This window comes from Triticum dicoccoides, chromosome 1A (genome assembly GCF_002162155.2).
Source record: "Triticum dicoccoides isolate Atlit2015 ecotype Zavitan chromosome 1A, WEW_v2.0, whole genome shotgun sequence".
NCBI lineage: Eukaryota > Viridiplantae > Streptophyta > Magnoliopsida > Poales > Poaceae > Triticum > Triticum dicoccoides.
In genome coordinates, this window is record NC_041380.1 from 58,833,012 (window position 1) to 58,849,801 (window position 16,790).

A 16,790-nucleotide genomic window follows, 5' to 3' on the forward strand; every position below is an offset into this window, starting at 1 on the left:
ATACGCGTTTTCTGTTTTTTTTTCTTTCGCGAGAGTCGCGGTTTTGCTTTCGCGAAAGGCACGGTTGTGCTTTCGCGAGAGTCACGGTCGTGCCTCTCGGAAACGAAAAAAAAACATGTTTTTTATTTTTTTTTCCTTACACGAGAGTCACGGTTTTGCTTCCACGAGAGGCACGGTTGTGATTTTACGAGAGGCACGGGTGTGCCTCTTTCGTAAAAAGAAAAAAATTGTGCTCCCGGTTCGGTTTTTTCACCCGGTTTTTTCCGTCCGGTTTTTTCGTGAAAAAAAAGTTCGTCAAAACCTATCAACATGAGATCTTGTTTTGAAGATCTCGACGCGAGGAATCCAATGGTGAAAACGGTTCGAGATTTGGACGCACAGTTTAAGAGATAAAATGTTTTGAATAAACGAATCTATGAAAAAAAGGAAAAACTCACAGGTTGCGAAAGTGGCGCGCTGCATGTGCGCCACTTGTCGCGACCTGGGAAAGTGGAGTGTTCTTTGCAACGAGTACTCCTTAATTAGTGATTTCGTATTGACATTGCAAGCTTTATTTTCTTTTCGAAATTCGGGTACAACTGGCTCATTAGATTACAGGCAAGGCCCAACAGAGTTTTTTCACTGCAAATTAATTTATTACAGAATTAGTACCATCTCAAGTATAGTAGATGAAATAAAAGTTGAGGTAAACAAACCAAAAAAACAAAGAAACGTACCTTACTTTACTATTATTAGATTAGAAGAAGGTACAGAGAGATACAGAATGGATTTGAATTTTTAGGATCTTGTATTATCCAAGGTGGTATGTTTTTTTTTTGTCCGTCACCCTCACTGGCGCCCAGCGTACAAAAATAAATTATCTAGGTTGTGATTTGAACACAGGCCAAACTCATTGAAGCATAGCACACTAGCCACCATCACCCATCTATTCTATATCTATATCTAATAATAAAGAGGCTATTCTTCTGATGGTAAATAACGAAAATTATCCTTAAAGTTGCAAAACATCACCCATCAATGGCATCTATAAGTGATAAAAAAACATTTTACATAGGGGAATCCCCCCACCTGAGCCGGTCCATGTAGTAGGGACCTTCTATACTGCGCTCGGCGCGCTGGGAGAAGATGTAGCACGACTGTTTGGGCCGGCACATGTTTGGGCGGCTATTTTTTAAAAAAAATTGTCGTTTTCATTTTTTTCAACTTTAAATAATTTCAGGCTTCAAAAAAGGTCTAAAATATGATAATTTTTAAATATTTTTTAGTAAATCATAAAATATTTTTGATTTTCAAAAAATATTCAGAATTTTGTAAAAGAATGTTTGTTATGAAAGAAATGTTTGAAATTTTGAAAATAAATTTTTGGGAAATAAAAAAATGTTCAGGATTTTCCAAAAAGTTCATGTATTAAAGAATTTTAGTGAAATTAAACAAAATTTCGTCAATTCATAAATGAAAAAATATTCTAAAAACTCCAAAACTATTCGTGACTTACAAAATAGTTTATCCATTTATAAAATGTATGCTGGTTAAAAAATGATGATGCATTTAAAAAATATTCGTTAAAGCAAAATAGTGTTCGTGAATGTCCAAAATTGTTCCATCAATTTCAGAAAAAATGTTCGTGAATTTTAGATATATTTTTGCGGTTTCAAGAAAATTTTGTAAAAAATGTTCATAATTTTTTAAAGAATATTTGTAAATAGTATAAAATGTTCCCGAATTCATTTGAGAAAATGTTTGAAAATTTAAAAGTGTTCACGAATTTGAAAAATGCTCACGATATCGAATATGTTCACGAGTTTAAAAATGTTTATGATTTCGAAAATTGTTCATGAGAGTGATAGTGTATCTCGATGATGTAGCAAAATGTGATCATGGCCATTAGAAATTATAAAAAAAATCATTGCCACACACGGACCCCTTTTCTAGTATGTGTAAAAGTAAAGATAGAGTAAATATATACACGATGCCTGGAAAGATGGAGACGTACGTGTTGCACCTACCGGGCCAAAAATTATTCCCAAATTCTTTAAAGTGTGTGCGCGTTAGATGCATCAAAATTCGAAGCGCACGTGACTCCAGCCGACGCATACGCCGGTCACTTAGTAATGCGGGACGTGGTGCGAAAACCAAGCTCCAAGCTATTTTGCTGAATTTGTGGGCAACTATTTTCATGTTAAAAAATTCAAAAAAACTTAACTTTGAACCGTACATCGAATTAAATTTTGGTTTCACTGTTAAAATCCTCTGACGCGCTCTTCAAAATTAGATCCTGGGTGAATACATTTCAATGAACTTTTTCTCGATGCCTTCTTTTTGTTCCATACGGTGCAACTTTCATATTTCGGAATGCAATTTTTTTAAACAAACTTCAGTACTACTTTTAGGATAGAAACATTCTCGTTGATATATTAGCTCACCCACGGCTGCACAAGCTCTTGTCACCATAGTCGCTCGCACACCATTGCGGAGTCACATGTTCTCATCGGCATAGTTGCTTACGCATGGTCTACGGGGTTGCACACTCTTCGTCGGGTAGTAGCTCGCACATGGCTACATGAGTTTGCACACGGGCGATGACATAGTTGCACAATCACGGCACAGAAGTTACACACGCGTGGCGTCATAGTCACACACACAGTCGTAGAGTTGCACATTTTTATCGGCGTAGTCACACACACATGACCGTAGAGTTGCATGCTCCTGCCGACATAGTCGCACACGCACGGCTGCATAGTTGCACACCCGGATCGGCATAGTTGCTTAAGCACGGTATGCGCGGTTGCGCACCCTTGTCGGGTAGTAGCTCATGCACGGCATCGGGAGTTGCACACGCCACTTTCATCGGCATAGTCGCACACGCATGACCATAGAGTTGTATGCTCTCGTCGGCATAGTTGCACACGCACGACAGCGAAGTTGCATGCTCTTGTCGGCATAGTTGCACATGCGCGACTACGGAGTTGCACACCCTGGCAGCATAGTTGCTTATGCACGGACTGTGGGGTTGCATACTCTCGTCGGATACTAGCTTGTGCACGACTGCAGGAGTTGCATACGCGTGGCAGTATAGTCGCACAATCACGATTGCGAGAGTTGCACACGCTCAGCGACATAGTTGCATAATCACAATTATAGGAATTGCACGCTCTCGTTGGCATAGTTAGCCGGGACAACGGACGAAGTTGCATGTCTTACTAGCAAAGATCTTTGGATGATGAAAGATGCACATCCATGAGGGGGAGAGAAAAGTTGCATATAGGCGCGACGCTAAAATTGCACGTTTCACTAGCAGGGGTGGTTGGAGGGGTGTTAGTAGTGAAAACTACACCTCCAAGAAATATGGGGAAAAGTTGCACATCACTATTAGATAGTTGGCCAGGCTGCATCCGAAGTTGCACATCCACTGCCAGGAAGTTGGATGAGGTAACAAACAATGAAAACTGCACATCCACGAGTAGCGGGAAAGTTCAACTACTGGCAGTTGGCCATGGCAGCAGATAAAAATTGCACATCTTAGTGATAGAGGATAGTTTTGGGTGGAGGTGCCATCCGTGAAAACTGCATGTTCACGGGTAGGTAGAAAAGTTGCACATTGACGGTTAGGTAGTTGCACATTGATTGCTAGGCAGTTGCACCTAACAAAGACTAAAATACATAAAAAAAAGCTCACTGAAACATACCCATGCGGGTTCTAGTTTTGAAGAGCTTGTCGAGAAGACTCCTACTGTAAAAGCGGGTCTTAGAGCCTGTTTGGTTCCTAGCTTGGTGCTTCCCTGAGATTTGCCTGGATCTTGTTTGGTTCATGCCCTGAAAAGTGTGGTGCTAGCTTGGCCTAGAAAGCTCACGGTGTCATTAGCCTGGGCTGGAAACCCGAGACCACAATTAGCCTGGCCCAGGCAACTAGAAAGGGACGCCTGAAACCAGCCTAGGGCTGCTAATCATGTATGGGAGAATAAAAAATACAAGCATTGACTTGATGTGACGTACCTAAGACACATTTTCTCTTGATTGGACATACGCAAGTACCAAGTAGGTGTGGTCACGAACCAAACAATATTGGCCAAAAGCTGCCTGGCCAGGCACAAAAGCAGCAGTTCTCCAGGCCGAAGCCAGGCACTGGAATTTGTCAGGCATCCTTCCCAGGGAGGGAACCAAACAACCCCTTAATAACCGATGTTCGGTTCAAAAGGTATGACTTATTTAAAAAAATAAAAACCCGAATTAAATACGTTTACACATGTTCACATAAGTTAAATTGCACGTCCACGAATAGAGAGAAAGTTGCACATCTACTACTAGGAAGTCGCACCAAACGAGGACTAAATTGCACACACACAAAATTCCATCAAAATATACTTACACGAGATCTGGTTTTGAAAAATACGTCACCATGGTTTCAAAGGGTGAAAATGAATTTGAATTTTGACCCTCAATGTGACAGTTATAGCTTTTTGAATTTTCTAAGACGGAATTAAAGACACACTAAGACAACACCCTCCATCTTATATGCCGGTTGGACTATGTGGGACTAAAGACACATGCGTACATGCAACTAACGCACATGGGACTAGATGCTAATAACTCACGCGGGGACAAGGTGAGATTATATTTGTTTGAGTTTTTCTATAATCAGAACGTGATACAAGAACTTGCTTAATTGGCGGTGCTAATAACTCACGCGGGGACAAGGTGAGATTATATTTGTTTGAGTTTTTCTATAATCAGAACGTGATACAAGAACTTGCTTAATTGGCGGGGTGCTCGGGAGCGTTATCGGGTAACATTTGCCCGCTAGACGCGTCCCTTATTTTTAGTAGTCTCGTGAATGATGTATCAGTATTTTAATCTATGCCTAATAATAAAAGGTTATTGCTTTTGACAGTACATCACCAAAATTGCTTCCAAAATTACAAAATATTACCCATTGATGTCATCTATAATAAGTAATAAAAAAGATTATTGCTTTTGACAGTACGTCACCAAAATTGTTTTCAAAGTTGCAAAATATTACCCATTGATGCCATCTATAAGTAATAAAAAAAGGTTTCACACAGGGAATCCCCGTCTGTCTATACTGCGCTCTGCCTGCTAGAAGAAGACACAGCATGCCTGTATGGGCTGACCCATATCCGGGCGGCCTGGTTTTTCATTTTTCGTTATTGTTTTCCGTCTTTGTGTTTTCTACTTTAAATAATTTGAGACTTCAAAAATGTCTAAAAATAAAAAATTGAAATAAAATGTTTAATAATTCATAAAAGTTTGTGATTTAAAAAAATGTTCGTTGATTCTAGAAATTTTCTCCTATTCAAGAATATTTTTTTTAAAATGTTCACAATTTTTTCTATTTTTTTTGCAAATAGTATAAAATGTTTACGAATTAAAAAAATTGTCATGGTTTTCGAAAACGTTAGAAAATCTGTAAAAAATGTTCACGTATTTTAAAAATGTTCACGAGTTTTATTTTTTTTAAAAAAAATTGTTCACCATTTCACGAAAATGAGAGTGATAATGTATCTCGGCGATGCAGCAAAATATGGTCATGCCCATTTGAGATTATGATTTTTTTTTTCCAATTACAACACATGGGCCCTTTTTGCTAGCGATGATCAGTAAAATGCGTTATGGTGGCTTTTCCTCAAATAAAATAACCACGGCACTTTTAGATCGGAGAGAACATTCGGTACATCTTTCATGTTCCACCTCCCTTGCCGAGAAGTGGCTACCGAAGAAGACTTAATAAAAAACGAAAAAAAAAAGGTGGCGTTGGAAGAAAGCTGACAAGTCATATTTTACTCTTGTGGCTTGATATGTAAGCTACTGTACCACTCCTACGCTACCCGCGACCCGGAAGTCGTCCGTCCCCCGAGCCCAACCGCCGCTGTAGTATATAAACCGCGCCGGCACCGCACCGGGGAGCCCACCCGCGCCACCTCTTCTCCCTCCCTCCACCCCAGACGGCGGAGGACCCCCGCCCGCCCAACCCCGCGCCGCCGCGCCGCCCCTTCGATCGGACCGCCGCCTTCCTTCCTCCCTGTAAGCCTCCCCTCCTCCTCACCCTCCTCCCCGCCTCAATGCGACCGGAACCCCGGCGAACCTACTCGCGATTCGCTCGTAGGTCAGGTCCGACGCTAGGTCGCGGTGGCCGCATTGCCTACCTGACGGTTCAGCTCTGTCCCCAATCCCGGGCTAGGGTTCTTCGGGTGGGTCGATTTTGATTAGGAGCTCTACTCGGCTGCCGCCCGCCGGGGCAACCGCGTGCGTTTTCTCGTCGGTTTGTGTGACGGGCGCACGCACGCACGCACCATTTTTCGTTTTCTTCTGTACATATTGTCGTTGGATGAATGAGCGAACTGGGCACGCGACGGTCCCACTTTATTTGCACTTGTTCCTCTTCTGTTAGAAGCGCTTTTCTCTATGTGGTTTGATTCGGGGGGTTCGTTTGTTGGGTTTTCTTATTAGTTATTTAACTATTTATTACGCTGCATTTGCTGCCTAGATTCCAGTTTACCACGGGGTTGGCGGGCTAGATTAATCATTAAACTAATGGGAAGTCAGTAAGAGTTAACAAATTTAGCAGGCCTCCAATCCGGAGGTGAAGAATTACTTTATGGTTTCTGAATGTAGCACGGCGTATGAGAAATGCACCCGCTCAGTGAATATAACTGCCAGGATAGACGGATGTGTTTTGTTTCAGTGAATATGTTTGCAATTTTGGCAAGGAGTTGATCGCGTGCCTTCATTTTCTGGTACCTAGCAATTAGTGTCTTGTGTGACTGATGCAGTTTTATCTTCCATGCTTAGGCGTTAATTAGGGATTAAGATTATTAACTTGTCATTCATCCAATTCAATTTGATCTTTGTTTTCTGCAGTTATGATGGGTTCTTCATCTTGGTCTACCCCTCCGCCAGCCTTTGGGCCAGTCAAGGGCTCTTCATCATCATTGTTCTCCACGCCGACCTCTGGTGCGGCCATGGGCTCTTCTCCATCCTTGTTTTGTTTCACGCCGGCATCTGGTGCAGCCACGGGCTCTTCTCCATACTCGTTTGGTGTAATGCCGACCTCTGGTGCAGCCATGGGCCCTCCTTCATCCTCGTTCACGCCGGTAGCCACGGGCTTTTCTCCATACTCGTTTGGTATCATGCCAGCCTCTGGTGCTGCCACGGGCCCTTCTTCATCCTCGTTTGGTTCCACGCCGGTAGCCACGGGCTTTTTTCCATCCTCGTCTGGTTTCACGCCAGCCTCTGGTGCTGCCATGGGCTCCTATTCATCTTGGTGTGGCCCAGCATTTGGGCGATCCCCTAATGCCTTCGGGCACCCCATGCCCCATCAGGCACCTTTTTCATCCAACACACCATTTGGCTGTAAGTAGCCTTCTGTCCACCAATTCTCTATTTTATTTAATCGTCTGCTATTTGGTTATCCTGAAGTAGATTGGATGGGTTCTTTCAATACAATGGTAGATGTGAATTCTATTTGTTAGCAGTGTCTTCCCCTGTTTGACTGTGCATGTGTTGGATGAACAGTAAAATTTCTGGCGATGCCATCAAGTAGCATCCGTGAGTAAGTTCATGAATACGTGAAATATTTATGGTGTAACTGAGAACACAATTTTCCTTGAGTTCATAACCCAAGATATTTGTTAGCCAAATGTCCTGCACAACAAGATTGTGCAAGTATTACAATTCCAGTACGATACTAGGATGCATTTAAGATTTAACTCTGACTACTGAAGCACCATTGGTGGTTTTTGACGTTTTTGGTTAACAGTTGATCTTTTTCTTTCCTCGTGACTTATGATTGATATATAGTAGGAAGTATTCATTTAGCATTGACTTTTGATTTTCTCTAATTTGAAACTATGTATACTGAGGCTAATCAATCCAGTATGACAGTAATAAGGTCAACCAAACCAGTATGGTGATACTACAGGGTCTTTTGTAAGTTCTTGGAAGATCTGTTTTTTAATGGAGATGGACGCTATATAAACAGCTATAGTAGGCTGCAAGTGCTACTCTGTTCCCAGGAGCACGCCATTTTGGTTCATGGTCTCCATGATGTTCTTTGGATCGTTATTTTCTTCATGACATATTCACAAGAGCCATGACAGTCTACAGGAATATTCTTTTACAAAACTACCCATTCATGAGCATGTATGTAGTCAATTCTGATATTTTATCAATAAATTAATTGTCATAATCAAAATTGTTTGCTGCATGCAGTGGTCATATTCCTTTGTGAAACCATTAGGGTATTTTTTTCTTCTCTGAACTATTTGGCAATGCCACTGTTTTCTATGTTGCTTTCACTATTTCCAGCAGTAGATATAATCCCAAACATAACCTTGGTTTCTACGGTTTCATTACTCATAAGTTTACTCAGCACAGCTGATTTGACTAAACTAATTTCATATTGCTTTGTACAGCTACAACAGGCCAACATTATTCACATGTTCCTACCTTTGGGGTGCAATCTGAGCCTTCATTTGGGCCCTTTGGCCGTAAGTTTTGTGGTTTCTTTGTGCTTTTCATTTAGTTCATCATGTATTCACAAATTATAGCTGACCCAGTCTCTTACATTTTCAGCTGCTATCATTAAACATGCTCCCTCCGATCCAAAATAATTTTTGTGGTTTTAGTTCAAATTTGTACTAAAACCATGTCACTTGTTTTGGATCGGAGGGAGTAGTTGAATATGTAAACTTGGCTGTGCATTGTAATTTGTCAACGCACTTTTAAATACCATTTTTTTCTTACTATTTCTTGATCTATTGACTCAAAACGTGATGCAGTAATCTGATCCTAATATTCATGCAAGTCTCTACATGATCTACTTGGTCTATTTGTTATGGGCAGTAGTGCCTTCTATACAATAACAATACACCTTCAATGGTGATTAGTAATTGAAGTAGTTAGCTTATTTTGAAATAAGAGTTTTAAAACTGGGGAAAACCGCTGGTCAAATGAGTCTGACCTTTTTCTTTGAATACGGCTGGTTCAAGGTTTAGTTGACTTATTGGTACCTTTTTTTTTTCAATTTGATGTAAAATTTTCTTTCTTTGAGTTGACTTATTATGAGATTTTATATGTTATCTCACTGTTTCTTTTTTCACATCTTATTTATGTAGGAGTGTCTAAAAAAGGCAGCAGGGTTTCTGCTTATACCAGGACTCCTGGTGATGATCCTGAACGTAATTACTATGTATCTATTTCAGCAATGCCAGTATTCAAGAGCAAATCTCATGAGGAGCTTCGACATGCAGATTATAAGAAAGGAGACAAAGGTAAGATATTGAGTATTTCCAACACTTAGACTTTTTTGTCCTGTTTACATTTTTGATAAGTTCTATGAGGTCTTGGCAGGTTGCTGTGATGGTCAAGATCACTAAAAAGGCTTATATTTAGAAACGGAGGGGGAGTACTATTTACTCTAATACTTAATTAATTTTCTTCCTAATTTATCTTCAATCCTCTAGAGACCTAACCTAATGTGCAAGGACTTGACTAGTTCTATTAAAGCAACACGGTACTGCTCTTGGTGCCCTGGCTGCAATCTGGGGCCAAAGAACGTGTGTGGACCTTATATGATAACTGATGGTTAATAACTGTTGAATCTTGTGTTTTTTCATTATGTACTTATTTTATTAGTTTATGTGGTTCTTATTACTAATCTAGTTTTGTGTGTTCCCCAGGTGGTTTCAACTTACAGGAGGGCAGAGTTCCTTGGGCTTATCATTCCTCGCAGCCCCAGCCCCAGGCCCCAGTGAATGCCTTCGCAAATCCTGTCAAGCCATCATTGTTTTCATACTCTCCTGAGCCATCCTCAGCACCTGTGGGACTGCAATCCTCAGCACATGGTACCACCAACCCATTTTGGCTGCGCCCTCCAGGACCCCAGTCACCATTATTCTCATACCCTCCCGAGCCAATCCACAAGCCATCATGGTTTTCAAGCTCATCTTGTGCACCATCTACTACATGTTGGGAAAACGTATCCAATAACACAGCAGCATGTACAGCTCCTGCAGATACATCTTCTGCTGTAAGTATTCCTAAAGAAGATTATTCTTTCATGATGCATTTCATTCATAGGAGTTGGTATGTGTTCTCATTGATTAATTGTTCTGATGGAAGCAGCAAGGCCATATGTTTAGCCAAAATTTGTTCCCTTCAAAATCTACTCAATCTGGAGGAAGTTTACTCAGCTCTTCGGTCGCCCATTCAGCACCAGCTCCATCGCCAAACGGTCATTCCACTACTGTAGGTGTCACTGAATGGCTATATTTCCTGGCTTTTTGTTTCTTTATCTGATTTATTATTGTCGTCCTTTCCAGATAAATATTGATCAAGCTGAGAAAACTGTGGAGTTGGTACTACCAGTTGACATTACTACTGTAAGGATTAGATTTTCTCCAAGGAATGATGATACTGGCAGTCGTGCTACAGAGGTATGGCAATAAATCTCCATAGCCCAGAATTGTGTTGCACAGTAAGATGAAATCTTGTGGACCTCTTCAAACAGTTTCAAGCCGTATATGCTCACACGTTTGGGCTCATGAATATTCAGATAAAATGCTCCCAGTCGCTTTTTATTGCATCCAAAAAAATTGAATCTGTCCATTTTGAGTACCCCATAAATGAAATCCACATGTCCTTTTGCATAGGTTCATCATAATGTTAAAGCTTCAGCAACACCAGTGTCTTTCTGTATCTATCCTGGAGAGAACCAAGAGCTAACTATCCAATCAGTGGAGCAGCATGACAGGAAACCATCTAGTTCAACAGGTAGATACTCCAGAACTTATCAGTGGTATCGTATCAGTTTCTTAGCTTTCGGTACTAGTTTGTTCTGTAGACTTCTGATAGGTCGATGCTACATTATTTTTCCTAGACTTTTGATACTGCAATGTTTTTGTAGCAGTAATTTTCATATGGCTCGGATTTTCTTGAGACTTCTGATAAGCATGATGTGTTTTTGTCTTTTCTATTTCACATTGCATCACAAACTTGAGTCGATGCAGGTTCAAGCAGAGTAAACAATATTTTGTTTTCCTCATTAACTGTAGATACTTTTGTTGCTATAAAATGGATCCACTGTCATGTTCTACTTGGCTTTTGTTATCCCATGGGAAAACTTATTGAAATAAGCTTTTGTTGCTTCATGCTAATAATTTTTAATAAGCAAAAGAATTTACTAGCATCGTCAGAGTGAAGATTCCTAGGAGTATTTTATTCAAATAAGCTTTTACTGTTTCATTCTAGCAATACTTTATTCAAGAAATTCTTCACTGGCACGTTACAAGGAAGAATCCTAGGAGCAAACCCAAGTTCTCCATTAGCACTTGTGGAGCCCAAATGTCAAAATATTTGATATCTCAGAACCAAAGCTACTTCATGCTTTGTGTGTTGCCATACGATATATGCATTGAGTTACTGACATCTTGTTCACCATCATCAGGATCCGCTGGGGAACAGAAAGGGTATATCAACGGTGCTGTCCTGGCTAGGAGTAATCCATTTGATCCTGTGATAACTCCATTTGGTGGTGCCCCTGTGAGTGAAAGTGTGCTTCCTCGGCTCTATAAGGCAGACTATTACACCTCGCCGTCTATCGCAGAGCTTGCTGCACGAGAAAGCAACGAGCCAGGTTGTTGCTCACATGTGAAGGACTTCACGGTCGGCAGGCATGGCTATGGCAGCATCAAGTTTGATGGAGAAACCGATGTGAGGAAGCTCGACATCGCTTCCATCGTAGAGTTCAAGGACCGCGAGATCCTGGTCTACACAGATGAGAGCAAGAGACCTCCTGTGGGGCAGGAGCTCAACAAGCCTGCAGAGATCACCCTCCTGAATGTGAAATGCGTCGATAAGAAGACCGGGTTGCAGTTGACGGAAGGTCCAGAAGTCGACAGGTATAAGGAGATTCTGGCGCAATGGACCGAGAAGAATGGCGCTGAATTCGTGGCGTTTGATGCCGTGAAGGGGGAGTGGAAGTTCAGGATCAAGCACTTTTAGTCAGTAGCTAGGTTCTTCGCAGTAGTAAGATTCCAGTTGGAAGACAGGGTGATACCATGGCTCTGGCTATGTAAAAATACTCTGTCCTGCATCTTCTAGTGAGTCTCTTTGTTAGTCGACAGGCAGGCCTGTCAGAAACAATTTTAGGTGGGGATTTCGAGCTATCAGATAACTGTGGCTGAAGTATATTTGATTGTTGGTCGTTGAAATATTGGCACTATTGAGACAAGCAAACATACTAGCATACATCTTTATTCCCTTGAGGAAATATTGAGAGAAGCTAAGACTAGTCACAAACACAAACTAAACTCTCGAATCAAGCCTCTTGTGGCCTGAAGAGAAAACTCATCGCCAGCCAGCCTCACCTCTCCGGCACCGGCCCAGCCGCCGCCGCCGCCGTGGAAGATGCGCACGGATGCACCCTGCCGGCGGCGGCCCATGAGTCGCAGTTTTTCTTGCTGATCTTGTCTTCTTCACCGATACTCTTGTTCTTGTTCTTCACGGTCGAGTTGTTGGCGGCTTCTTGTTGGCTGATCCTCTGCCGGACCTTCTCCTGCCGCACATGTACCTGCGCATAGCTAAACCCCATGAAAGCCATGTTTGACCAGGCGCAGCTGAAAGATGCAGCCTAGCTAGCTACCTTCCTCTTTAAGCAGGATATAATTGGATCGTGTGAGATGTCTGTGTGTGTGCATACATATGGATACGGCCGGGCGTATTTATATGCGAGGGCTGCAATTATTGGGGGCGGGGCACCGAGTTTCTTGATGATATCCGGTGTGGACTTATCTGTTAGGAGTATCTCCTCTGGTGGTGGTAGGCGGTAGGTGTCACCAGAGGGAGATGATTCGGAAGCAATCACAAACAGCGCCTGCCTTTTTCGTAGGGTTGCAATCGCAGACGCTGCTGGCTGCGGGAAACGGTTGTGGAATTATTGGCACTACCTGTGGGCACAAGCATACGGTTTTGTGTTCCTGGTGGGCTGGCGGCAAGGCTGCCCACCTTTCGCCGTTTGTGCCTCTGCGCGACAAGTTTCGATGTTGCCTTTGCGACTTCCCACTGACCACTGAGGCGTCTATATGTGTCTAGCATAATAATGCATGAATGATTCCGTCGAGCTAATGATATCCTGATGGAAAGGAACGAGTCCCTGACTCCATGTATGCTTTGGTGATTCTGCTGAGCGCTGAGCGAGGTCAAGGAATGGAAAGATATTTCCAGCTTAAAAAAAGGTAATCATTCTGCTGAGTAGGTGGAGGAGGGCTTTTGTTCTATTTTGGATATATAGAGACGAATGATGCAAGTGACACAAAGCCCGTCTAGCTCAGTTGGTAGAGCGCAAGGCTCTTAACCTTGTGGTCGTGGGTTCGAGCCCCACGGTGGGCGAATTTGCTTTTTTTTTTTGATCAGAGCCCATGCTTTTGGAAAAGGCAGAAATGTGTTTTGAAGTTCCAAATTCTCTGAAAGAGAATACAAATGGGCGCTCTATGTTTTTTAGATCAGGCAGAAATGTGTTTTGAAGTTCCAAATCCTCTGAAAGAGAATACAAATGAACCTAGGGACGTATACAACATCTCCGTAAATTTTCTTTCTTTTGACGCTGCAACGGCGGGCTTACGCCGGCCTGAACGTATATATTAATCAACGTGAAACTTACAACCAGGTGAAGAGGAGGTACAAGGTGAGAGAAGGGGGGAAGGTGATGGGGAAAAAAACAGAAAAGTTGCATTCTCCCAGCTAAGAGCAACACCATTGATCTCCACTCTAGGAGAAGAGACTTCTTTAGCTCGGAGGAGCATCTATTAGACCATAGCATGAGTTCGTCCGCGCAGGCGCGGAGCAGCTTGTACGCATCCTGTGTTTCAGCTCTGAATACTTTAGCATTTAATACTTTAGCATTTCTTCGCTTCCAGATATTCCACAGGATAGCGATGATCACCGTACATCGGACTTTGTCATTCACCAGTGAGCCTCAACATGTTGCAATGGAGTTGGGCATAGTATGGTAGAGAGAGTTGAGCTCAGCCCAAATCTGACGAGTTTGAGCACACGTGAAAAGCAGGTGGTTGATAGACTCGGAGTTGTTACAGAAGGGGCAAGAGGCCGTGGACGCAATGCCCCTCCTGAATCTTCGATCGTTGGTGTAGAGCCTGTCTTTGTGCGCTAGCCATAGGAACAGCCGGCACTTGTTTGGCGCATAGTTCTTCCAGATTGCAGGCGCCATCGGATCCATTGGCCGGTCCATCCATAGAGCCCCGTAAGCGAAGGACGTGGTCAGAGGTTTACCTTGAGCCTGCTGATTCTCCGGTTAGGTACCTGTTCATTCAAGGAAAACATGGCAAGAATAGAGCGGATAGATTCGAGGTCTCTCTCTGCAGCATGCGAGAGTCGAGGGGCGAGGTAGGTGTTTAGTTGTGGGTGGGCTAGAACAGCTGCAACGGAAGCGTTAGGTCTAAGAGTGTGGGAAAAAATGGCCAGGAACTGAGCCGCTAGAGTGGTGGTGTGGTTAGGGATCCATAAGTCTAGCCAGAATGCCGTGGAGCGACCATCGCCAGGGGGCAGGGATTACCCTGGTGATGGCACGGAGCAGAGGGAGACCCTATACTATGTCGCGCCAGATGATAGTGTCAAGACGCGCTGGGTCGCCGAGGTCACGGTGGTGGCTCCAACCATATGTGGAGGCCAGGTGGTTTGGCTCAGAGGTTATGTAGTGTGAGTGAATTTTGAGCAGATGTTTGAGGAGAAGACACTGATTGAACTGATGCAACGACAGAAACCCAAGACCCCCACGAGAGAAGGGGGCACAGACCGCATCCCACGCAACTTTACACTGACCCCCAGAGATCGTATCCTGTCCTGCCCAGAAGAAAGCCCGGCAGCGACTATCGATGGCCTGGATTGTACCTAGAGGAAGCAGAAGGGCAGACATCGCATAGAGTGGGAGGGCACGTAGGACCGCCCACACTAGGATGGCCCTGCCGGCTAAGGAAAGGAGCAGGCCCCGCCACCCAGCGAGTCTCCGATCCACTTTGTCTATGATGAAGAAAAAAGCCGATGGGTTAAGCTTGTGGGTGGATAGAGGTAGGCCCAGATAGCTTTGAGGGAAGGAGGCCACAGGGCAGCCCAGCACCGCAGCCATAGAGGAGGCGAGAGCATCATCCACATGAATAGGGGCGAAGGTGCTCTTGTGAAAATTTATCTGTAGCCCGGTGGCGGCCGAGAATTCTAGTAGAATTGATTTGAGGTGAATTAATTGCTCCAAGCTAGCCTGAAGGATAATTAGAGTATCATCAGCGTACTGAAGGACTGGGCATGGGAGAGAGCTGTCTAGAGGATGTAGAAGGAGCCCTGAAGCCGAAGCGTGCAGAATAAGACGCTGAAGAATGTCGGCGATGAGGATAAATAGGTATGGGGACATGGAGTCGCCCTGGCGCAGTCCTTTTTTGCAATGAAACCAGGGCCCAGGGGTCCCGTTTAGGAGCACAGAGGACTGGCTCGATCTGTTTAGTTGATCTATCTAGGAGCACCAAAGAGGGGGGAAACCTTTTGCCTGCAAGACGGCCGTGATAGCCTCCCAAGATATTGAATCAAAGGCTTTTTGGAAATCTAGTTTCAGAACAATAGCAGCCTTTTTGCGCTTGAAGCAAGACTGGACTATATCTGCAGCATGCGTGAAATTGTCTGCGATCCCTCTACCCCGGACAAAACCAGATTGGTCATGATGGATCATATGATTGATGAAAGGTTGAGTCCGATTAGAGAGGCATTTGGAGGTGATTTTTATAGCGCAATTTTGCAGGGACACAGGGCGGTAGCTCCCTGGTTCATTGGCGCCAATTTTCTTGGGGATTAGAACTATGAAAGCTTTGTTGATCCGTTTAAGATCCGCGGAGCAGCTATGGAACCCGTGCAGCAGACTGAGAAGGTCATTTTTAACCAAATCCCAGTTGGCTTTAAAGAAGGCAGGGCCAAAGCCATCCGGTCCCGGGCTGGCGTTGTCATTCATGCCCCAAAGAGCGGTTTTGATTTCGCATAGAGAGAAAGGCCGGATGAGACTGACCGCATCAAGGGAGGAGAGGGCAGACGAGGCCACTAGACCAGGTAGATCAAAGTTGATAGAGGATGCAACAGGGGTTCCCACCAGGTTTTTGAAGAAGTTTAGAAGGATTTTTTCTTTCTGATGGTGGGAATAGAAGTTCGGTCCCTCCACCAATAGGGACTTGATCTGATTCTTGCGGAATCGGACAGAGGCGCAGGCGTGTAGGTAAGCGGAGTTTTCGTTGCCAAGAGTGCACTCTCTAACTTTTGCGCGCTGACTCCAATAGATGGCCAAAATTTTATTGTGACGGTGAAGGGAGAGCTTAGCCGCTACGCGAAGTTGAAGCTCTAGCGGAGATAAACAACGCGACTCCTCTAGTTTGTCTAGAAAATTGATGGTGGTTGTGCAGTTTTTTGCAATGATTTTGGGAGATTTAGCGTTGAAAGCCCATTTCTTAGCCATACATCGAGTCCTCTTAATTTTAAGGCAAATCTTGCCCGCGGGGTCCAGATGGCTGTGTGTGACGCTAGACCAGTTCCTCTTCACCAAGTCTTGGAAAAGGGGATGGTGTAGTAAGTTGTTGTTCAAGCGGAACACTCTAGACTTAGGAATCAACGTGGATGCCGACAGACAGATAGGCACATGGTAGGAGGTAGTCCGAGAGCAAGAAATTAGCGAGGAGTCCGGGAATGTTTGGGACCAAGGAACGTTGACTAAGGCACGGTCTAGCTTA

General features: G+C 43.6%; 2 protein-coding genes and 1 non-coding gene across 3 annotated transcripts; 2 read left to right on the forward strand and 1 right to left on the reverse strand.

Moving 5' to 3' along the window:
- Positions 1–5,998: 5,998 nt before the first annotated feature.
- Positions 5,999–12,204, forward strand: LOC119362707 (nuclear pore complex protein NUP98A-like). Its single transcript, XM_037627956.1, has 9 exons — positions 5,999–6,039; positions 6,877–7,368; positions 8,430–8,504; positions 9,132–9,287; positions 9,696–10,045; positions 10,141–10,263; positions 10,338–10,451; positions 10,668–10,788; positions 11,462–12,204. The coding sequence occupies exons 2-9, from the start codon at positions 6,879–6,881 to the stop codon at positions 12,016–12,018; spliced, it is 1,986 nt and encodes a 661-aa protein (XP_037483853.1). The 5' UTR covers positions 5,999–6,039; positions 6,877–6,878; the 3' UTR covers positions 12,019–12,204.
- Positions 12,181–12,732, reverse strand: LOC119362719. The gene has a single exon (XM_037627968.1). The coding sequence runs from the start codon at positions 12,614–12,616 to the stop codon at positions 12,380–12,382; it is 237 nt and encodes a 78-aa protein (XP_037483865.1). The 5' UTR covers positions 12,617–12,732; the 3' UTR covers positions 12,181–12,379.
- A 599-nt stretch (positions 12,733–13,331) lies between these two features.
- Positions 13,332–13,404, forward strand: TRNAK-CUU. Its single transcript has one exon. It is a non-coding gene; the product is annotated as a tRNA-Lys (tRNA).
- Positions 13,405–16,790: the final 3,386 nt, after the last annotated feature.

Excerpts from the sequence above, each read along its gene's own strand:
- LOC119362707 (XM_037627956.1), top strand. The coding sequence starts at position 6,879 with ATGATGGGTTCTTCATCTTGGTCTACCCCTCCGCCAGCCTTTGGGCCA. Across the intron at positions 7,369-8,429 it reads ATCCAACACACCATTTGGCT|CTACAACAGGCCAACATTAT; the intron begins GTAAGTAGCCTT and ends TGCTTTGTACAG. Across the intron at positions 10,264-10,337 it reads CAAACGGTCATTCCACTACT|ATAAATATTGATCAAGCTGA; the intron begins GTAGGTGTCACT and ends CGTCCTTTCCAG.
- LOC119362719 (XM_037627968.1), bottom strand. The coding sequence starts at position 12,616 with ATGGCTTTCATGGGGTTTAGCTATGCGCAGGTACATGTGCGGCAGGAG.